The following is a 23,445-nucleotide window of genomic DNA, read 5'->3' on the forward strand; positions in this document are numbered from 1 at the left end:
AGGTTAGGAAAAGGACTATTAAAAAAAGAAAAAAGAAAAAAAGATAGATATCAAAATTATACCTCAAATTTGATTTTATGTACAATTTAATACATAAAATTTTATTTTGTGCAATTATACCCATAAAACTTTAAATTTGGTTCAAATATTTACATAAAATTTTGATTTTGATTTATTTGTGGACATTTAAAGAAGTAAATACTTTTATGTTGCTTAACTGTAATTATTTGTGTATGCAACATGTAAACTTAAAAGGGTATTATATCAATAATGGTACTATTAGTTTATAAAAATTGAATTTAATCAAAATGTCAAATATAAATTTAATAAAATTTAAATTTATGTATGACATTGTAAATTAAACTAAAATTGATTTATAATTTTAAGATTTATCCTTTTTAAATAAAAAGATTTTAAAGGTGTCATTGTAAATTATTGGGATTTGATTTTTTTAAAGAAATAACAAATTTATTAAGTAATTGTAAAGTTGGAGCAATTTAAGCTTTCATGTAGGTCGAATTTAAATATTTTAAAACTTGGTTTCGAGTAATTAAAAATTTTACTTTTCTTTGTTATTTTTAATAAATATCGAAAATTTAATTCGAATTTAACCTCAATCTTAAGTATAAATCATTCAAATTAAAGCTAAAAACAGAAGTCAAATTTATTTTTTATTACCTGATTAAATATTTGTGCCTTCAGTTTAACTTAATACAGAATTCACCCATATAAATGGGATTATATTATTATGAGAGAACAGTATAACAATAGAAAGGTATACTTATCAAACAACAGGTAAAACCTTATTCGTCCAAGTAAAGCTAAGTAGAAACTTGGACTTGATTATTTCGAACACGATACAAAACATGACACAATAACATTAGAATAAAGACATAAACCACAGTAATACATGAATTGGGAGATTACTAGCTACAAACCACAGGCAAGAGTTTGTTTTATTTGGGAAATACAGGCTTCACCTCTCACTGAACCCTCCATTAATGGCAATCCAAAGCTTTTGTACTGCATCGATACGAGCTTCCACTCTTTCAGTGGTTGCAGTTTCCTCTGTTCACCAGCACGCATAAAACTCTGTTTTTAAACCTAGGTGCTCTTCTTTGGTGGTGTATTGCCGTATTTCCAAGTGAATTGCTTTAAAGAATCAGGATAATTACTCCCTGCAACCTCATGGATTGGGATCGTATCTATAATTTCTTTCAAATCTTCTTTTGTCAACTTTACTTTCACTGATTCAATGTTGCTATCTAGATTTTCTATCTTGGTTGTTCCTGTAAGAAGTGAAAACAAAGTGTCAAAAACTTTGGTCTTAAATCTTAATGGAAACTATATAAAAATTGGCATTTTGGTACAGGAATTTTCAGGCCATTCTTATGATACTCGAACTTGTATCGGAGTGTCCAACACAGATATGTTCATTTTCCTAAGTTTTTACATATATTTGGAGAATTTTTAGAAGGTCGTATGCCCCATATCATGTCCGAAAATATGCTGGACATAGGTATTGGACACAGGCACTTATAGAAAAAATGGAGAGTACAAACAACATAGACTTATGCTATTTCTGCAGGTTACTATAGTACTCCGACTCTTTTCTTTTCTTTTTCAAGTATCCGAGTCCAATATTCCGCTTATTTTGACATGAGTGTTTAATTTAACCCTCCAAATATATCAAAAAAACTTTAAAAAGACACTCATAGTGGATCACCTCAGAATCCAAGTTGAAAGTGATTGAATGTGACCTACCAGGAATAGGGGCAACATCATCCCCTTGAAGAAGAACCCAGGCAAGTGCAAGTTGTGCAGCTGTACATCCATGCTTTTCAGCCAACTTCTCTACTTTCGAATATAGGATCCTATTTTTCTCCAAGTTTTCTCCACTAAACCTTGGGAACATTCTCTTCAAAAGTAAATGTTTGTAATCAGTCAATCTGTTTTTCACAACTTAGAAGCATGTTACTGTAAATATTAAGGTCCTATGTTATCTGAACTCTTCATTTTCTTTAAATATTCATATCCAACATGTTTCTGACATCTATTCGGATATAAATGCAAGGGTAACATCCTTCTAATAAATGAAAACGAAACCTAGATAAAAATTAAATATACTCATGTCGAACACATATCCATTATCCAACACTTACTCTTGAGTCCGTATAACATAGGTTAAGTACAGATTAAAGCCAAATAATGTGAGTCTCCATACCAGAGGCGTATTAGAGGTATCTTTATTCGCTCTACCGGCAAAGAAACCACGACCAAGTGGACTATATGGAACAATCCCGATTCCAAGTTCCCTGCATTGTTGAACACATTGAAGTAGGTATAATCTCACAGCAGTTGAAAGAGTTAAAACTGTTGATGGCATGAGTTTATTGAGTCTCAAGAGTACTCAAAAAAACATTTTAACTTCCCAAATGAAGAAGACTATCAATAATCAAATTTCAATCTATATGAACAAAAGGGTATTTTTATAACCCCCCAAATATATAAAATTTTGAATATATCTATACTTGATACTCATTCAAATCCAAATAACATTTAAGTGACTTAAGAAAAAAAGTTATGATGATTCAAGATAGAAGAATAAACCTGCAAAGGGGAATTATTTCTTCCTCAACATCACGAGTCCAGAGCGACCACTCAAGTTGTACTGCAGTAAGAGGATGAACAGCGTGTGCCCTCCTTATAGTTTCGGGGCTAGCTTCAGATATACCAATGTACTTTATTTTTCCCTCTTCCACCAACTTCTTCAGTTCTTCCATCTATCATACATGAAATAAATATAAATTACGCTTAATTTTCCCATAAACAAAATACAGGGTTTTTAATGCAGCAATGCTTACGGTATCTTCTATAGGAGTCTTGTGGTCAACTCTGATTATATAGTAAAGATCAATATAATCCACATCAAGGCGTTGAAGGCTAGCCTCAAGTGAAGAACGAACAAATTCAGGAGTGCCATTGATAACCGGACCACCTGGACCCATGCTTTCAACACCGAATTTTGTAGCCAACTGTACCTTCTCTCGTGGCAAATGCTTCAATGCCTGCAAAAAAGGTTTCCCAGATTCCTTCAAATCATATCGATTTCATAAACTAAAAAAAGCCATCTCTCGCGCATATCTTCGAACATGTAATTGACACAAAAGTGTGGGACATTGTGAGAGTGAAAGGATCCCTCACAGTTCAATGTAATTCAACTTGAAGAGTTGATCAAACAAAGGATGTTACCTTTCCAACCAGAATTTCGTTAGTTTTGGGTCCATACATGTCGGCTGTATCGAAATGAGTGATTCCTCTTTCGAATGCGTGCTTAATGATGGCTATGCCAGCTTCATCTGACACTGAATTATTGTGACCTGAAAGACCCATACACCCAAATCCCAGCTTTGAAACCTGTAAGCAAAAAACAATGGATTTTAGTTTTACCCCCGAAGAAAAAGCATTTTCTTAACTAATAATATAACTAGAAAGAAACACAATCTCAAACCTCAAATCCTTGAGTTCCAAGTTTCACTCTAGGAATCTGAATTGCCATTTTTTGTTCCCTTTTTTTTTCTTCTTCTTCTTCTTCTTGGTGTTCTACAAACAAAGGCTTCTCTGATTACCGAACAGCTCAAAACATACCGTTAAATAGAAGATCTTGAGGCCTTTACCCAGAACCTTGTTCTTAGCTTTGTCAACATTTGATTACATCATTATGGTGTCAGCCCGTATGTAATCGTTTTAGTCTACTAGAGAAAAAAACTAATAAATAATCATCATCACAAAGAGGCAAAGCATTTTTTCTTTATCCAAAAAAAAAAGGCAAAGAATTGGTCAAAAGATATATACAATAAGTAAATCATGTCATGTGTGTTAATCAATAATCAGATAAACATCCTGAGAAAGGGGCCGTAATACCTCCTTTCATTCATTTTTTTTCAAAGGTTCTTGTCTTTTTCTAGAAAGTCAATGTTTTTACTGAAACATTCATATTGCTGGTAAAATTCTGCTATTAGTATATCTATTTTGCAAATGTTGTTTAATTTAATCAATTTTAATTTTTATATTTTTTGAGTTTTGAAATTTTAGTTATGACTCAAATTATAGCAGTTAAATTTATTTGGTTAAATTTAATTATTAGACGTAGAAATATCAAGTTGACATGACATCACATATATGACAATATGTTTATAGTATCAAATTTTAGAAATAGTAAAATCTAACTTAATGAATTTAACGGTTATAGTTTGGTGAGGACAAAAACATTAAAATTTAAAAGGTACAAGGTCTAAAAATACCAAATTAAAATAGAATTAAACCCATAACTTTGTAAAATATAGGGACTAATAGCTGAATTTAACCAATATTGCTATAACTTCATTTTATTTTATAAAGCAACCATTTTTCCTTTTTTGTCAACTTTTTTCACATGTTTATATCGGTATATTAAAAAAAAAGTTCAAATATCTAGAGAATTTTAGAATATCAATTTTTTGAATATATATAAAATACAAATGTTTCAAAAATTAATAAATACTCAAAGCTGTGAATAAAGAACATAAGACGAAATAAGTTGTTCGGATTTTTTAAATTAAATGTAAAATTATTGCTTAAATTATATTTTTATTTTTATTTTTTACTTTTAACTATTTAAAATGTTTTTTTGTCAAAGTTGATATTTAAATTATTAATATTGTCTTATTTATTTTTAAATATGATATTAGTCAATAAAAACAAAACATGTGATACATTTTTATTATATGTCTCATACTTTTTGCGATAAAATGAAACTAAATTCATAATTTTTATATATTTTTTTATAAAAATCAATAAATATTTAAGTGAGAAATGGATATAATTTAAAGTCAAATTTTATAGTTAATTTTTCTTGCTTTTTTTTTTGAAGTATTAATTTAATCTAAGGATTTTTAAGTCTTCGTTAACTATATTTTTGTGCTAGGTAAGTTGGGAGAAACTACTAAGAACAAATTTATTGGGTTGATTAGGGCATTAAGTATATTTTTATCTTAGTCGCAAATTAATTTATAACGACACTATTAAAATTGATCATAATCCATTTAGTCTAAATTTAAATTTTGTTGGCTAGACAAGTAAATCATATAAGCACATGACTGAATAAATAATTAAAAAAATTGAAACAATCAACGAGAAAATTAATTAATTAACTATGAAATATGATCCATCGTTGTTTCAAGACAATAAAGTTTATTTCGTGTTGAATTGACCAAATCACACAAAAAAAATTAAAACAAATTTGTATAAATACAACGTAATAAAAAATAATATAGAGAGAAAAATAGTTATAGAATTTATGCCAGAGTACTCCGAATCTCTTTTTCTTTTATCTTTGCAATCTTGAAGTTTCTCTTGGTGTAAAGAGTTATTTCTTAGCCTCTAAGTGATTTCTTTTTATTTTCCTTCTTTTTTTCCCTTAAATCTCATCACCACCGACCGCTTGCTATCAAATTAGTTGACAAACTTTTAAACAAAATTTGTTGAGTCAGGACTTGAACAATTTTGTAGACATGTGTTGACTCATATTTAAATATCTATATTGTAGAGTCTTTGAAGATTAAATCATTCTAAGTAAACCCTCCAATTAAATGCATCTTCTGGGTTTGCATGTAAGGTTGAAGGTGACTTCGATGAAGGGATCACGTCAGTTCTACGATTCCGGTCCCGAGGCGTCAATCCAAGCCTCCAATCCAAATTTATCAAAACAAAAACCGAATAAAATGAGTTCTTAAAGAAAATAAAGGGTTTAAAGTTTTTTTGGTCGAAAGAAAAGATTTCCTTCCAATTTTTTTCGGCCACTGTCAAGGTTACTCGGCCGTCAGAACTCGAAAATTTTGGGATCTCCGGCAGTGGAGCCGGCCGATAGCAATCAACAGGGGCAGCCGCATCTTTAGAGAAAAAGTAAGGTGTTTGGTTTTCGGCAGAAATAATGATTAGTATATATATTGAGCCTTTTGGTTGGTATATTTGTTAATAAGTCCTTCCGTTCTGTTTTTTATTTTTAGGATTTCCGCATTTTAAAACAACAATTTTGGTCCTTGTGATTTTTGCTTCGTTTTTCAATATTGCAATTTTCGGCTGGAAAAATTACCGGATTAGTCCACTGACTTTATATATATTAAAAAATATTTTATGAATTATGATTATTTTTGGTATATGTTATGTTTCTTCTTTTTACTTGAATTTTGAGATTTCTTTTAGGTTATGTTAGATTATATTTAGAATTCTTTGACCTAGATCTTGAGATTCAAATAATATACCTTTTAAAAAAAATAAATCTTAGGATTTAAATAGGTTAAAGTTTTATTTTTCTAATTTAGATGTTCAAAGAGGTTAGAAGTTTGTTTTTCTAATTTAAATCTTAGGATTAATTTAGATCTTAGGATTTAAATAGGTTAGAATCTAATTTAGATATTAGCAGGGGTGAAGTCAAAAAATTTTTTTAGGAGGTCAAAATTAAATTGTAATTTTTACGATAGTAAAAATGTAATTTCACCATTTTAATAGTCTATATATTTATAATTGTTAAATGATTAAATCAAATTTTTATTATTTTAGGAAGTCAAAGTGTAATTTTACATTTTCTAATTTAAAATACTAAAAATTATAAATGACCTAAATAGAAAATTTTTTATTTTTCGAGCCTGGGGCTCTCCCAGCCCCTAGATGTTAGGATTCAATTTATATTTCTAATTTAAGTCTTAACATTCAAATAGGTTAGATTTCTCTTTCTTTACTTAGATCCTATGCTATAGAGGTTAGAATTTTAATTTTCTATCAATTCTTATAGGTTAGAATTTAAACTTCCATCAATTAGATTTTAAAGTTTTATTATATTAGAATTAAAATTGATTAGCTCGGATATTCTGATTTTTTTAATAATATTAAATTTTGAGCAGTTTAAATTTCGATTTAGGATTATAGGAGTCAATTTTGAAAATTTTGAACTAGAAATCTTTAGCACCAAATTTTATAGGATTATCTTTAGATAGGCGTTGTAAGAATGCTATAATCTTTCTTACATTTAATTATACTCTCGAACTTCAATTTTGGTGTGAGTCTGAATCTAATTTTTTAAGATTTTCCCTCAAGAATAGTTCTAAAGTCGTAGGCAATAGGCAATTAACTGACCTAATTTAAATTGGTTAATGACGATCCTATTGCACGTTGGGCCAAAATTCATGTATAATTTATAAATACACTACTTATCCTTAAATTTTATTTAAAATAATTTTTTGTTTGATTTATATTATGTTGTCTATTTAAATTTTTGCAGATTTGAATATTTGACGAGTAATAATACTTAATTCAAATATGAATAATTATACTCAGATAATTTATAAATTTAAATTTTTAAGTAAATTTACGGATTTAAATAATAGACAGAAGTTTAAGCCAATAAAGGTTAGTGAGAGTATACCACATGTAAGTCCTTAACATACGCAAGAGGTGCTCAACCATATATTATATATTTGCATCATTTCGACAACTTCCCAAACCAACTAAACTCTCTAATAAACTTATCTTAAAAAACTCAAACCCCAAATTTGAATTCGTCATTGTTCTCTTTTTGAAATTTAGGGTCTCAACTTTCTAATTGTTTTTATATTGCGATTTGAACTATTTTCCTAATCAAATTAATCTTTAAATTAGTAATTACACTTACATTTAAGTCTGAATTTTTTTTCTAAGTTAATATTTGAATTTAATTGTTCTTAAATTAAGATATGATTTTTTTAAAACAAATATTAAGGACTAACTTTGATAGAAAAAATTTAAATTTCAAGAATAATTTTCAAATTCAAGGATTTACTTAGAAAAAGAATTTATTTGCTTGTATTATAAAACTTTCACTTTATGAGAGAAGATAAGGTTACAAAACCAAATTAAATATTAACAATTGAGCTTTGAAAGAAATAATCTGTGAGTAAAATAGTTTTTAATTGAGTGATGTAATTCAGTTGAGTCTTTTCAAAGTTAAAATTGGAAGTAAATGATTGAGTAGAATTTATAAATGTATTTTTTTTGAAGTTCTTGAGAAAAGTTAAATGATATTTTCATTAAAAATTAAAGTAAATATTTTAACTAATGCATGACAATGACTTTATTGTGCTATAAGTAAGTTGTTTAAGTACTATGTTAGTCAATTCAAATGAGAGAACAGAGAGATCAAGAACTATATTAGAACAATAAAAACATACATTGATTAAACAATAGCTACAACTCTATTCGTCCAAGTAAACACTTACACTTAATTATTTCAAACAACTAAAAAGAACACGATACAAAATATGACACAACAACATCATAAATACTGAACCCTCCATTAATGACAATCCAAACTTTAGTAACTCATCAATCTTTCAATGGCTGCAGTTTCTTGGGAAATCCATTCATCCCAACACCCATGAAGCTTTGCTTCTAAACCTAGGTCCTCTTGTTTGGTGGTGTATTGCCATATTTCCAAGTGAATTGCTTTAAACCTTCAGGATAAGTACCCCTGCAACCTCATGGATTGGGATCGCATCTGTAATTTCTTTCAAATCTTCTTTTGTCAGCTTTACTTTCACTGATTCAATGTTGCTGTCTAGATTTTTAATCTTGGTTGTTCCTGTAAGAAGTGAAAACAATGTGTCAAAAGCTTTGGTTATATATATAAATTGGCCTTTGGTACAGGATTTTTCAGGCCATTCTTAGTTACTGGAACTTGTATCAGAGTGTCCAACACAGATATGTTCATTTTCCTAAGGTTTTACATATATCTGGAGGAATATGCTAGAAAATTCTATGCTATTTCTGCAGGTTACTAACTTACTCCGACTGTTTTTTCTTCAAGTATCCGTGTCTAATACCCAACATATTTTGACATGAGTATTGAATACAATTCTCCAAATATATGAAAAATTTCAAAAAAATATAAGAGTTCACTTATATTGGATCACCTCGGAATTCAAGTTGAAAGTGATTGAATGGGACTTACCGGGTATAGGAGAAACATCATCCCCTTGATGAAGAACCCAGGCAAGTGCAAGTTGTGCCGGTGTACATCCATGCTTTCCAGCCAACTTCTCTACTTTCGAATATAGGATCCTATTTTGCTCCAAGTTTTCTCCTTGAAACCTTGGGAACACTCCCTTAAAAATAAATGTTTGTAATGAGTCAACCGATCTGTTTTTTTACAACTTAGAAGCATGTTACTATGTTATCCGAATTCTTTATTTTCTTTAATTACTCATATCCAACATGTCTCTGACACATATTTGGATATAAGTATGAGAGTAACATCCTTCAAATAAATGAAAATGAAACTTAAAAAAAAACTGAATATATTCATGCCGGACACATATCTGTATCCAACACTTACTCCTGAACCCATATAACATAGATTAAGTATAGGTTAAAGCCATATAAAGTGAGTTTCCATACCAGAGAACTATTAGAGGTATCCTCCTTTGCTTTACCGGCAAAGAAACCATGACCAAGGGGACTATATGCAACAATCCCAATTCCGAGTTCCCTGTATTGTTGAACACATTTAGGCAGGCATAACCTCACAGCAGTTGAAGGAGTTAAAACAGTTGATAACTTGAGAAAAGACAATCAATAAGTGAATTTCAATATATTTGAGCAAAGGGGTATATTTATATCCCTCCAAATATATAAAAATTTGAATATATCTATATTCGAATAAAAAAAAGTTAACGATGATTGAAGATAGAAGAACAAACCTGCAAAGGGGAATTAGTTCTTCCTCAACATCACGAGTCCAAAGCGACCACTCAAGTTGTACGGCAGTAAGAGGATGAACAGCGTGTGCCCTCCTTATAGTTTCGGGGCTAGCTTCAGATATACCAATGTACTTTATTTTTCCCTCTTCCACCAACTTCTTCAGTTCTTCCATCTATCATACATGAAATAAATATAAATTATGCTTAATTTTCCCATAAACAAAATAAAATCGTATTTGTGATAAAGAAAGACAAAATAGGGTCTTTAATGCAGCAATGCTTACAGTATCTTCTATAGGAGTCTTGCGGTCAACTCTGATTATATAGTAAAGATCAATATAATCCACATCGAGGCGTTGAAGGCTAGCCTCAAGTGAAGAACGAACAAATTCAGGAGTGCCATTGATAACCGGACCATCTGGACCCATGCTTTCAACACCGAATTTTGTAGCCAACTGTACCTTCTCTCGTGGCAGATGCTTCAATGCCTGCAAAAAAGAAATGATGTTGGTTTCCCATATTCCTTTAACGAGCCAAGAATAAGAACGAAAACATTAAATCACATCGATTTGATAAACTAAAAAATCCATCTCTCACGCATATCTTCGAACATGTAATAGAAACAAGAGTGTTGGAAATTGAGAACATGAAAGAATCGCTCTCAGTTTCAATGTGATTCAACTTGAAGAGATGACGAAAGGATACCTTTCCGACCAGAATTTCGTTAGTTTGGGTCCATAGAGGTCGGCTGTATCGATGTGAGTGACTCCTCTTTCGACTGCATGCTTAATGATGGCTATGCCATCTTCATCTGACACTGAATGATCGTGACCTGTAAGACTCATGCACCCAAATCCCAGCTTTGAAACCTGCAGCAACCAAAAAATAATAGATTTTACCCCCAAAGAAACGCCATTTTCTTAACTAATATAAACTAGTAGGAAACAAAATCTCAAACCTCAAATCCTTGAGTTCCAAGTTTCACTCTAGGAATCTCAATTGCCATCTTTTGTTTCCTTTTTCTTCTTCTTCTTTGTGTGCTATAACAAAGGCTTCTCTGATTACTGAACCTCTCAAAACTTACATTAAATAGAAAATTTTGAGGTCTTTATCCAGTATCTTATCTTGTTCTCAGCTTTGTCAACATTCTTACGTCATTAAGTATGTCATCCCATATGCCTCAATTGAATGAGTGGATAAAGCTCTTTTTCAGACACGTTTGACACTGTTTAAATTGGTTAAATATATCATTTGGTACCTAAGTTTGATCTTTTTTCTAATTTGATATTTGTGTTATTTTAAGATAAATGACAAAATAGTCACTAAATTGGGGTGAAATTTCCTTTTTTGCCTCTAAACTATAAAAAGTTACATTTTTGTCACTAAAGTTATTTACTTATAACATTTTTATCACTCGTCTGTTAATAGAAAGTGAGGTGTGGTACATTAATTTAAGGATTAATATCTAATTTGATCATTAAACTATAGTTAAGATATAATTTGATATTTTTATAACATTTTTAATAAGAAAAAATAAAAAATCCTAAAATTTATTATTTATTTTTTGAAATTATGAAATATTTTTAAAATTGTAATTATGTAAAAAAATTATAAAAATTTTATAACAAGCAAAACACGTATTTTACAAATTAAAAGAAAAATACGTTTTTATTGGTATAGCATAAAACCATTTTGCATAATATCTTGGATATAATTAAATCTGATCAACTCGTCTGCTACTGTAGCTTTCAGTGCTGAAAAGCAAGCCAAGCCTTTTCCTTTGAGCAGCTACAGGGAAACCGACAATGATTGAACTATTAGACCCAAGCTGCGTTACAGCCGCGCAGCTCTACGTAAAGTCATGGTCACGTAGTGCAAATACGTATTTTGTTTATTATATAATTTATATATTTTTTTGTTTTATTTTTACATGATTATAATTTTAAAAATATAATTTCAAATAAATGATGAATTTTCAAAATAATTTAAGATTTTTTTATATTTTTAGAATTTTTATTTTTTTGAATTATTGTTAAAATGTTATAAAAGTACTAAATTGAATGTTTAAGCTATAATTTAGGGATCAAATTGGATATTAATCCTTGAATTAGAGGCCAAATATTATAAGTTGATAACTTTAGTGACTAAAATATAACTTTTCATAGTCTAGTAAAAAAATCACCAAAGTTTAATGATCATTTTTATAGTTTACCCTTATTTTTATTCAATATGATACATATGCTTGACAAGAAAAAAAATGTCATCTCATATTTATTTTTGTTTGATATAACATTTCGTACTCAAGTTTGAAATTTTTTTAATGCCAAATCTATGTTATTTTTATCCAATATAATACATGCATTTAAAAAATTTATATATTTTCGTATCTAAAAATAAAATATTAATTTTCTAGATTCGGGTTTTAATATTAATTTAGTGAAAAATAACTTCTAATATTTAATGTTTGAATTTTTCATGATTTTTTAATAGATTAAATTTAGTATTATTTGTAATTTGTTTAGTTTTGCATTAAATTATTTAATACAACTTGATGGATATGATTTAATTCAAGTTTTAGGATCGATGTGATGAAATTTAATTGCTAATATTATCAGCCAATTACGAATTTTCATCCAACTCTAAAATTCGGATTAAACATTAAAAGTTGGCATCTTTAACTTCAGGTATCAGTTCTGGAATAAACACTAAAAGTTACCATTGTTAGCTTTTGGTATCAAATATATAACTTTTGTCAAATATAAGTACCATTTCTATATAGACTTCCTCGTTAATTTCATCACAATGCAGCTTACATTTAATTTATAGTCTTTTCAAGTACTGCAGTAGTCGGATCTGATTGGACAATGACTCTAATTTCCTCTAAAAATCCTTCTTGAGTTTAGCTCGATTAGTACGGATCATTTGGGACCAACTTATTAAATTAGATCCCATAGCCTTTATTTTTTCCAGAAAGGTACCGTTGGAAAGGTCCCGTGACCTCTCTGACCTCACCTTGGCAGCTTTCCTCCATAACTCGAGAGGCCTCCATTCTGAAATTCCTTGTAGAATTGGATAGTCCAGCTCGAGAAATAAAATCTTCAGTACAAATGATTAATGTGTAGTGATCCAACTGGGGTATACCAGGTGCTGGACTGAGTAGCGTGGAAAAAGAGACCACCAGTTCAAGTTCGCCACACATTGGTCTAGTCTCCCACAAACGTTGGTTACCATCGTTAAGCCTTTTTCCCATGTGAACTAAGGACTATTGCAAACTCTACCACCCTGTTAGAAAGTGCAACTTATCATTGAATTTTGAGTACGAAGGACAAGAGGGAAACTAAATACTATTTGGTGCTGCAAATCTCGGACAAAATCAGTTCCCTTCTCCTGGTTGTCTACCATAGCCAATTCCAGGTTATCGCCAAGCTCTTGGTTTTTTGAAACAGAGAATTCATTATTCTATGATAAAGCCAACTCATGGTCAACATAGTCAGGTTTTCAATCAGTAGCTAACTTGTTATCATGTCTATAAATATGACCAACATCCCCTTCTTTCTCATGATAATGCCATAAACCTAGGATGTGATCATAAGCCTGTCCTGTCCAGTGTGTCTCAAGCTATGGTTATGGCCTAACACCAGTTGCTGGTTCTGCTTTTATTCTAGATTGTGGCTTTGTGCATAGATCATGTCATGATTAGCCATTGAATAAATTAATCACAGTGTTAATTCACAATGCATTCAACAAGCCTTATTTATCAGCATTTATTTACAAAACAAATCACATTGCTTTCATTCATTTACATAGTTCTAACATTAAATTCATTTAAAATAAACAAGAAGTTGAAGCCCAAAGAATGAATACCAATGGAAAGAACAGCTTTAGCAAGTCCAGGAAAATCAGACAATGCTGAATAAGTGCCTGAAACAAAAGCTATCACCGTTGCAGTAATCCCATAACTCGTTAACAACGAAGTAATATACGTATAAAATGCATGGGCATCGAGTTTTTCCACAAACGATTTGCAGTAATGGAGGAACATCGATGTGGACGAGAAGCAAAAGGCCAACGCATTAGCTATCACAAACACTCTAAAAGCCAATTTTCTGCTTAAAATCGCCATTCCTTCCTCGGGGCCATCGCTTTTGTACCACCGGGCGTGGTGAAACCCGCGGCGAATGAGATGATGGCGATCAGTGTTGTCACCAGTAAGTTTATGCTGGCGATGGTATGGAGTTGATCGGAGCTTGGTTTCTTGATCGCTGCAGGTTCGGGTCTTTTGTTGGGAATAAGTTGTGGTTGGGTTTCAATGGCGACAGGGGACCATGTTGTTTGTGGTTGTTCTTGATTTGCTGTTGTCGATTCAGTAGATCTTGTTTTTCTTCCGTCCTTGTTGATTGCATGCTTGTTCTAAGCTTTCTAGACCTCTATTGCTTGCAACACTCATTGTAATCCAAGTCAGTAAGTAGCTCAATTTGAGATAAATATCCATTATTTGATCTTTAGATTTGATTATGCTTGTTTACCTAATAAAAAATTTTCAAGGATTAAAAACTCCTCAAATTAAATAAGTAGAAATATTTTTCAATTTTATTGTTGCTTTATAATTTTGGTTGATATAATAACAAATTAAGTCTTTGATGTTTATATATTATGTTAATTTGATTTTGATTCTGAATAATTATATAAAAAAGATGTATTTAAATATAGATAGACTGTGTAAACTGTAAGATTAAATTTACTATTATATTAATTAAATTTTATAAATTGATGATGAATCATTAATTGGTTTTAGATTAAAATATTCTATTTTTTTTGAAAATTATGACCCGTTTGATTATATCAAAATTGAGAGGGGTATGAAGGATATTTTTACTGATTAAATATAAAGTAAAATGACACTCAGGGATCAATTCCATTTTTTATTTTTCACTTGAATAACATGATACTTCTTGTGCAAGAGTTAGTTCGCTCAAATATTCTTCAACGAAATTGCTTGAGAAGTGCACACTGCAGCAACTATGTATTTTACTTCACATGTTGAAAGGCATTAAATTTTAAAAATAAAGTATTGGGATTAATTGAAATGTATAAAGAGTATAAGCACTTAGAACATGTTTTGACTTTAAATTTTATTCCATAATTTGCTCCAAAAATTAATTTATTCCAATGCGAAGTGTGGCAAGAACTATACTATAATGAGTAAATCACAGGATAAGCACCTCAAATTTTCAAGAAAATTTACAATACTTAATCAAAACTCTAACATTCATAAATAAGAGGATAATAAATACTTAAGTACACTCAAATCTTTGACTGTGCAACAGCAGTGGTGCCAATTGATTTGAAGCTAAGCAATAATTTTTATAATTATTTAAAATTAATTGTAAAAAATATAAAATATAAACTTATTTTTTTATTTTATTTTAAATTTTAATATATAAATAATTAAGCGGATGTTAACTGAGGTATGACATTATTTTTATTATAACAATCAGGACAATGTGAATTTAAACGGAATTTTGAATCAAATAGTATTGAAAAGGATTTCATCATTATTTCCATTAATATTGTACAATCATACTGCAAGCCAAGCAAGTGCAGGACACCCTAAGGCTCAAACAAACCCTCAAATTCTATGAAATTTTTTAGGATTTATTACAAACCAAGCAAATGGAAGCCCACACTAAGGCTCAAACAATGAGGTAAGCACACACTAAGGCTCAAACAATGCCTCAATTTATTATCAACTTTTTTGCAGAGCTGGTAATGATAATCGTATGCCCCGTGATAATATCAATATATTACCAAGAAGGCAGTGAAGCAGCAGCCATGAAAGCAACAACTATTCGTAGTTATAACAGTACAACGCGAGTTCAGATCAGGCTTCCACCAATGGCGAAGTTTATGAGGTGAAATGCTTTCTTCGGGAGGACTGAGATTCTCTATAAGATTTGCCGAAGGAAGCAACTGAAGCGGCTCCGAAATTGCAACATCCATTATTTTCAGTTCTTTGATCACTATATTTCTTAGTGAATGATGGCTTATTAGTCCCCAAACTCCAACGTCGTCGCTCTTTCTTCTCTTCTTGAAATGTCAATATCTCCTTGACATGTGAAGTCTCTACTATTCACAAACAAACATGGGTTCCACCCTGATATTGCAGCAAATGAATCTTCATCACCACTATATCCCAGAGCAAGGACAACGCCGCCTTTGATAACAGTGATTGTCAGTTGAAGTCCACGTATCACATTCTTATTGTCTTTGAAGATGTCTCATTGGGAAAGATGCATATGGCGGATTAAACAAAAAACTTACAAGAATTTGCCTCTTTCACCGTATTCTTCCAGCAAGCATTGCGATGGCTGCCCCTAGGGAATGACCAGGTAACCATACCTTTGAAGAACCAGCCTTTGACACCCTATCTTCAACATATTTCATGGCGGTCCGAACACGACTAGTTTGATGAAGTGTATAGGATTATTGCGAAATCCGACTCAAGATCCCTTTTCCAAGTTTCTCGTTTGAATAGGGTACCTCGAAAGGCGATCACGTATCCAGGGCCTGGATTAGTTGCCGAAGGAAACACATATTCAAGAATGGCACCAAAGATGCTTTCATCATCCTCATGGACGAGCTCATTCACTAACTTGAAGTTGAAAAACTCCCACCATTGTGGCGCAAGTGTCTCAGAGCCTCCACGTAATTCACTTGTCGGTCACGTTCCCGCTCGGAAACACCCTTGACCAAGCTGGCTGATAAGGATCTTCGATGGCTGTCGTCGTTCCTATCAATGGTGGTAAGGTTTTTGGGTCCCACAAGACTAAAAGGTTCTCTTCCACGAGACATATATTATAGCACTGGAAACTATTGACGTGGGTACGAGGGCTTTGGGTGATGTGGGTTTCAGGCTATATGGTGGTTAAAACAGGTTGTGCAATGGTGACTGTGGTCAGTGATGTGACAGCGCTGGCGAATGGACCCGCGGAGCTTGGTCTGGGAGCTCTTAAATAGAAAATCTTGATTATCCAGTATCTTCTCTTGGTCTCAGCTTTGTCAACATTCTTACGTCATTAAGTATGTCATCCCATAATAGTGGATAAAGCTCTTTTCAGACACGGTTTAAATCATATGGTTGAATATATATTTAGTTTTTTTAGAATTTATATTTGAGTTATTTTAAGATAAATTATAAAAATGGTTATTAAATTGAGGTGAATTTTTTTATTATCTCTGAATTCTGAAAGTTATATTTTTTTATTAAATTATCTAGTTATAATATTTCGATCATTCGTATGTTAATAAAAAGTGAAATTGTATATATTAATTTAAGGGTTAATATTTAATTTCATCATTAAACGAATTAATGAATGAAAATGACTATATTGGGCTATAGTAACTTGTTTTAGTAGTATGTTAGTCAATTCAACGAGAGAAAGAAGAGATGAAGAACTATATTAGAAAATAAAAACATACATTGATTAAACAATAGCTACAATCTATTCGTCCAAGTAACACTTACACTACTTGATTCTTTCAAACAACTAAAAAGAACACGATACAAAATATGACACAACAACATCATAAATACTGAACCCTCCATTAATGACAATCCAAAGCTTTAGTAACATCAATCTTTCAATGGCTGCAGTTCCTGGGAAATCCATTCATCCCAACACCATGAAACTTGCTTCTAAACCTAGGTCCTCTTCTTTGGTGGTGTATTGCCATATTTCCAAGTGAATGCTTTAAACCTTCAGGATAAGTACCCCTGCAACTCATGGATTGGGATCGCATCTGAATTTCTTTCAAATCTCTTTTGTCAGCTTTACTTCACTGATTCAATGTTGCTGTCTAGATTTTTAATCTTGGTTGTTCCTGTAAGAAGTGAAAACAATGTGTCAAAAGCTTTGGTTTTAAATCTCAATGCAAACTGGCCGTTGGTACAGGAACTTGTATCTGAGTGTCCAACACGGATATGTTCATTTTCCTAAGGTTTTACATATATCTGGAGGAATATGCTAGAAAAGTCTATGCTATTTCTGCAGGATACTAACTTACTCTGACTGTTTTTTCTTCGAGTATCCGTGTCTAATACCCAACATATTTTGACATGAGTATTGAAACAATCCTCCAAATATATGAAAAACTTCAAAAAATATAAGAGTTCACTTATATTGTATCACCTCGGATTCCGAGTTGAAAGTGATTGAATGGGACTTACCGGGAATAGGAGAAACATCATCCCCTTGGTGAAGAACCCAGGCAAGTGCAAGTTGTGCCGGTGTACATCCATGCTTTTCAGCCAACTTCTCTACTTTCGAATATAGGATCCTATTTTGCTCCAAGTTTTCTCCTTGAAACCTTGGGTACACTTCCTTAAAAAATAAATGTTGTAATGAGTCAACCGATCTGTTTTTTACAACTTAGAAGCATGTTACTATGTTATCCGAACTCTTCATTTTCTTTAATTACTCATATCCAACATGTCTCTGACACATAATTGGATATAAGTATGAGAGTAACATCCTTCAAATAAATGAAAATGAAACTTAAAAAAAAACTGAATATATTCATGCCGGACACATATCTGTATCCAACACTTACTCCTGAACCCATATAACATAGATTAAGTATAGGTTAAAGCCATATAAAGTGAGTTTCCATACCAGAGAACTATTAGAGGTATCCTCCTTTGCTTTACCGGCAAAGAAACCATGACCAAGGGGACTATATGCAACAATCCAATTCCGAGTTCCCTGTATTGTTGAACACATTAGGCAGGCATAACCTCACAGCAGTTGAAGGAGTTAAAACAGTTGATAACTTGAGAAAAGACAATCAATAAGTGAATTTCAATATATTTGAGCAAAAGGGTATATTTATATCCCTCCAAATATATAAAAATTTGAATATATCTATATTCGAATAAAAAAAAAGTTAACGATGATTGAAGATAGAAGAACAAACCTGCAAAGGGGAATTAGTTCTTCCTCAACATCACGAGTCCAAAGCGACCACTCAAGTTGTACGGCAGTAAGAGGATGAACAGCGTGTGCCCTCCTTATAGTTTCGGGGCTAGCTTCAGATATACCAATGTACTTTATTTTCCCTCTTCCACCAACTTCTTCAGTTCTTCCATCTATCATACATGAAATAAATATAAATTATGCTTAATTTTCCCATAAACAAAATAAAATCGTATTTGTGATAAAGAAAGACAAAATAGGGTCTTTAATGCAGCAATGCTTACAGTATCTTCTATAGGAGTCTTGCGGTCAACTCTGATTATATAGTAAAGATCAATATAATCCACATCGAGGCGTTGAAGGCTAGCCTCAAGTGAAGAACGAACAAATTCAGGAGTGCCATTGATAACCGGACCATCTGGACCCATGCTTTCAACACCGAATTTTGTAGCCAACTGTACCTTCTCTCGTGGCAGATGCTTCAATGCCTGCAAAAAAGAAATGATGTTGTTTCCCATATTCCTTTAACGAGCCAAGAATAAGAACGAAAACATTAAATCACATCGATTTGATAAACTAAAAAAATCCATCTCTCACGCATATCTTCGAACATGTAATAGAAACAAGAGTGTTGGAAATTGAGAACATGAAAGAATCGCTCTCAGTTTCAATGTGATTCAACTTGAAGAGATGACGAAAGGATACCTTTCCGACCAGAATTTCGTTAGTTTGGGTCCATAGAGGTCGGCTGTATCGATGTGAGTGACTCCTCTTTCGACTGCATGCTTAATGATGGCTATGCCATCTTCATCTGACACTGAATGATCGTGACCTGTAAGACTCATGCACCCAAATCCCAGCTTGAAACCTGCAGCAACCAAAAAATAATAGATTTTACCCCCCAAAAGAAAACGCCATTTTCTTAACTAATATAAACTAGTAGGAAACAAAATCTCAAACCTCAAATCCTTGAGTTCCAAGTTCACTCTAGGAATCTCAATTGCCATCTTTTGTTTCCTTTTCTTCTTCTTCTTTGTGTGCTATAAACAAAGGCTTCTCTGATTACTGAACCTCTCAAAACTTACATTAAATAGAAAATTTTGAGGTCTTTATCCAGTATCTTATCTTGTTCTCAGCTTGTCAACATTCTTACGTCATTAAGTATGTCATCCCATATGCCTCAATTGAATGAGTGGATACAGCTCTTTTTCAGACACGTTTGACACTGTTTAAATTGGTTAAATATATCATTTGGTACCTAAGTTTGATTTTTTTTTCTAATTTGATATTTGTGTTATTTTAAGGTAAATTATAAAAATAGTCACTAAACTAGGGTGAAATTTTTTTGCCTCTGAACTATGAAAAGTTACATTTTTATCCCTAAAGTTATCTACTTATAACATTTCGATCACTCATCTATTAATAAGAAAAGTGAGGTGGGGTACATTAATTTAAAGGTGAATATCTAATTTGATCATTAAACTATAGCTAAGATATTTAATTTGATACTTTTACAACGTTTTAATAAGAAAAAAATAAAAAATTTAAAATATAAAAAATCCTAAAAATTCATTATTTTTTTTAAATTATAAAAATATTTTTAAAAATTGTAATTATGTAAAAAAAATTATAAAATTTTTATAACAAGCAAAACACGTATTTTACAAATTAAAAGAAAAATACGTTTTTATTGGTATAGCGTAGAACCATTTTGTTAAATCTGATCAACTTGTCTGCTACTGTAGCTTTCAGTGCTGAAAAGCAAGCCAAGCCTTTTCCTTTGAGCAGCTACTGGGAAATCGACAATAATTGAACTATTTAGACCCAAGCTGCGTTACAGCTACTGGGATTCCGAGTTGAAAGTGATTGAATGGGACTTACCGGGAATAGGAGAAACATCATCCCCTTGATGAAGAACCCAGGCAAGTGCAAGTTGTGCCGGTGTACATCCATGCTTTTCAGCACTGAAAGCTACAGTAGCAGACAAGTTGATCAGATTTAACAAAATGGTTCTACGCTATACCAATAAAACGTATTTTCTTTTAATTTGTAAAATACGTGTTTTGCTTGTTATAAAAATTTTATAATTTTTTTTACATAATTACAATTTTAAAAATATTTTTATAATTTAAAAAAAATAATGAATTTTTAGGATTTTTTATATTTTAAATTTTTATTTTTTCTTATTAAAACGTTGTAAAAGTATCAATTAAATATCTTAGCTATAGTTTAATGATCAAATTAGATATTCACCTTTAAATTAATGTACCCACCTCACTTTTCTTATTAATAGATGAGTGATCGAAATGTTATAAGTAGATAACTTTAGGGATAAAAATGTAACTTTTCATAGTTCAGAGGCAAAAAAAATTTCACCCTAGTTTAGTGACTATTTTATAATTTACCTTAAAATAACACAAATATCAAATTAGAAAAAAAAATCAAACTTAGGTACCAAATGATATATTTAACCAATTTAAACAGTGTCAAACGTGTCTGAAAAAGAGCTGTATCCACTCATTCAATTGAGGCATATGGGATGACATACTTAATGACGTAAGAATGTTGACAAAGCTGAGAACAAGATAAGATACTGGATAAAGACCTCAAATTTCTATTTAATGTAAGTTTTGAGAGGTTCAGTAATCAGAGAAGCCTTTGTTTATAGCACACAAAGAAGAAGAAGAAAAAGGAAACAAAAGATGGCAATTGAGATTCCTAGAGTGAAACTTGGAACTCAAGGATTTGAGGTTGAGATTTTGTTTCCTACTAGTTTATATTAGTTAAGAAAATGGCGTTTTCTTTTGGGGGTAAAATCTATTATTTTTTGGTTGCTGCAGGTTTCAAAGCTGGGATTTGGGTGCATGAGTCTTACAGGTCACGATCATTCAGTGTCAGATGAAGATGGCATAGCCATCATTAAGCATGCAGTCGAAAGAGGAGTCACTCACATCGATACAGCCGACCTCTATGGACCCAAAACTAACGAAATTCTGGTCGGAAAGGTATCCTTTCGTCATCTCTTCAAGTTGAATCACATTGAAACTGAGAGCGATTCTTTCATGTTCTCAATTTCCAACACTCTTGTTTCTATTACATGTTCGAAGATATGCGTGAGAGATGGATTTTTTTAGTTTATCAAATCGATGTGATTTAATGTTTTCGTTCTTATTCTTGGCTCGTTAAAGGAATATGGGAAACCAACATCATTTCTTTTTTGCAGGCATTGAAGCATCTGCCACGAGAGAAGGTACAGTTGGCTACAAAATTCGGTGTTGAAAGCATGGGTCCAGATGGTCCGGTTATCAATGGCACTCCTGAATTTGTTCGTTCTTCACTTGAGGCTAGCCTTCAACGCCTCGATGTGGATTATATTGATCTTTACTATATAATCAGAGTTGACCGCAAGACTCCTATAGAAGATACTGTAAGCATTGCTGCATTAAAGACCCTATTTGTCTTTCTTTATCACAAATACGATTTTATTTTGTTTATGGGAAAATTAAGCATAATTTATATTTATTTCATGTATGATAGATGGAAGAACTGAAGAAGTTGGTGGAAGAGGGAAAAATAAAGTACATTGGTATATCTGAAGCTAGCCCCGAAACTATAAGGAGGGCACACGCTGTTCATCCTCTTACTGCCGTACAACTTGAGTGGTCGCTTTGGACTCGTGATGTTGAGGAAGAACTAATTCCCCTTTGCAGGTTTGTTCTTCTATCTTCAATCATCGTTAACTTTTTTTTATTCGAATATAGATATATTCAAATTTTTATATATTTGGAGGGATATAAATAACCCTTTTGCTCAAATATATTGAAATTCACTTATTGATTGTCTTTTCTCAAGTTATCAACTGTTTAACTCCTTCAACTGCTGTGAGGTTATGCCTGCCTAAATGTGTTCAACAATACAGGGAACTCGGAATTGGGATTGTTGCATATAGTCCCCTTGGTCATGGTTTCTTTGCCGGTAAAGCAAAGGAGGATACCTCTAATAGTTCTCTGGTATGGAAACTCACTTTATATGGCTTTAACCTATACTTAATCTATGTTATATGGGTTCAGGAGTAAGTGTTGGATACAGATATGTGTCCGGCATGAATATATTCAGTTTTTTTTAAGTTTCATTTTCATTTATTTGAAGGATGTTACTCTCATACTTATATCCAATTATGTGTCAGAGACATGTTGGATATGAGTAATTAAAGAAAATGAAGAGTTCGGATAACATAGTAACATGCTTCTAAGTTGTAAAAAACAGATCGGTTGACTCATTACAAACATTTATTTTTTAAGGAAGTGTACCCAAGGTTTCAAGGAGAAAACTTGGAGCAAAATAGGATCCTATATTCGAAAGTAGAGAAGTTGGCTGAAAAGCATGGATGTACACCGGCACAACTTGCACTTGCCTGGGTTCTTCACCAAGGGGATGATGTTTCTCCTATTCCCGGTAAGTCCCATTCAATCACTTTCAACTCGGAATCCGAGGTGATACAATATAAGTGAACTCTTATATTTTTTGAAGTTTTCATATATTGGAGGATTGTTTCAATACTCATGTCAAAATATGTTGGGTATTAGACACGGATACTCGAAGAAAAAACAGTCAGAGTAAGTTAGTATCCTGCAGAAATAGCATAGACTTTTCTAGCATATTCCTCCAGATATATGTAAAACCTTAGGAAAATGAACATATCC

At 31.8% G+C, this 23,445-nt stretch overlaps 2 protein-coding genes and 2 pseudogenes across 2 annotated transcripts; 1 reads left to right on the forward strand and 3 right to left on the reverse strand.

Annotated features, from left to right (window-relative positions):
- Window positions 1-708: 708 nt before the first annotated feature.
- Window positions 709-3,931, reverse strand: LOC107894797 (probable aldo-keto reductase 1). The gene is made up of 7 exons (XM_016820013.2): window positions 3,512-3,931; window positions 3,253-3,417; window positions 2,865-3,068; window positions 2,611-2,783; window positions 2,225-2,315; window positions 1,765-1,918; window positions 709-1,289 (listed from the first exon to the last, which is right to left on the reverse strand). The coding sequence occupies exons 1-7, from the start codon at window positions 3,557-3,559 to the stop codon at window positions 1,105-1,107; spliced, it is 1,020 nt and encodes a 339-aa protein (XP_016675502.1). The 5' UTR covers window positions 3,560-3,931; the 3' UTR covers window positions 709-1,104.
- A 4,292-nt stretch (window positions 3,932-8,223) lies between these two features.
- Window positions 8,224-10,896, reverse strand: LOC121204717 (probable aldo-keto reductase 1; annotated as a pseudogene).
- A 6,699-nt stretch (window positions 10,897-17,595) lies between these two features.
- Window positions 17,596-20,695, reverse strand: LOC121205095 (probable aldo-keto reductase 1; annotated as a pseudogene).
- A 628-nt stretch (window positions 20,696-21,323) lies between these two features.
- On the forward strand, window positions 21,324-23,404 carry LOC121203532 (probable aldo-keto reductase 1). Its single transcript, XM_041075135.1, has 6 exons — window positions 21,324-21,492; window positions 21,583-21,747; window positions 21,966-22,169; window positions 22,280-22,452; window positions 22,662-22,752; window positions 23,044-23,404. Exons 1-6 carry the CDS (start codon window positions 21,445-21,447, stop codon window positions 23,251-23,253), a joined length of 891 nt encoding a protein of 296 aa, XP_040931069.1. The 5' UTR covers window positions 21,324-21,444; the 3' UTR covers window positions 23,254-23,404.
- Window positions 23,405-23,445: the final 41 nt, after the last annotated feature.

Source organism: Gossypium hirsutum, chromosome A08 (genome assembly GCF_007990345.1).
Source record: "Gossypium hirsutum isolate 1008001.06 chromosome A08, Gossypium_hirsutum_v2.1, whole genome shotgun sequence".
Classification (NCBI taxonomy): Eukaryota; Viridiplantae; Streptophyta; class Magnoliopsida; order Malvales; family Malvaceae; genus Gossypium; species Gossypium hirsutum.

Excerpts from the sequence above, each read along its gene's own strand:
- LOC107894797 (XM_016820013.2), bottom strand. The coding sequence starts at position 3,559 with ATGGCAATTCAGATTCCTAGAGTGAAACTTGGAACTCAAGGATTTGAG. Across the intron at positions 2,784-2,864 it reads AGACTCCTATAGAAGATACC|ATGGAAGAACTGAAGAAGTT; the intron begins GTAAGCATTGCT and ends CATGTATGATAG. Across the intron at positions 1,919-2,224 it reads ATACCTCTAATACGCCTCTG|AGAATGTTCCCAAGGTTTAG; the intron begins GTATGGAGACTC and ends TTACTTTTGAAG.
- LOC121203532 (XM_041075135.1), top strand. The coding sequence starts at position 21,445 with ATGGCAATTGAGATTCCTAGAGTGAAACTTGGAACTCAAGGATTTGAG. Across the intron at positions 22,170-22,279 it reads AGACTCCTATAGAAGATACT|ATGGAAGAACTGAAGAAGTT; the intron begins GTAAGCATTGCT and ends CATGTATGATAG. Across the intron at positions 22,453-22,661 it reads GAACTAATTCCCCTTTGCAG|GGAACTCGGAATTGGGATTG; the intron begins GTTTGTTCTTCT and ends TCAACAATACAG.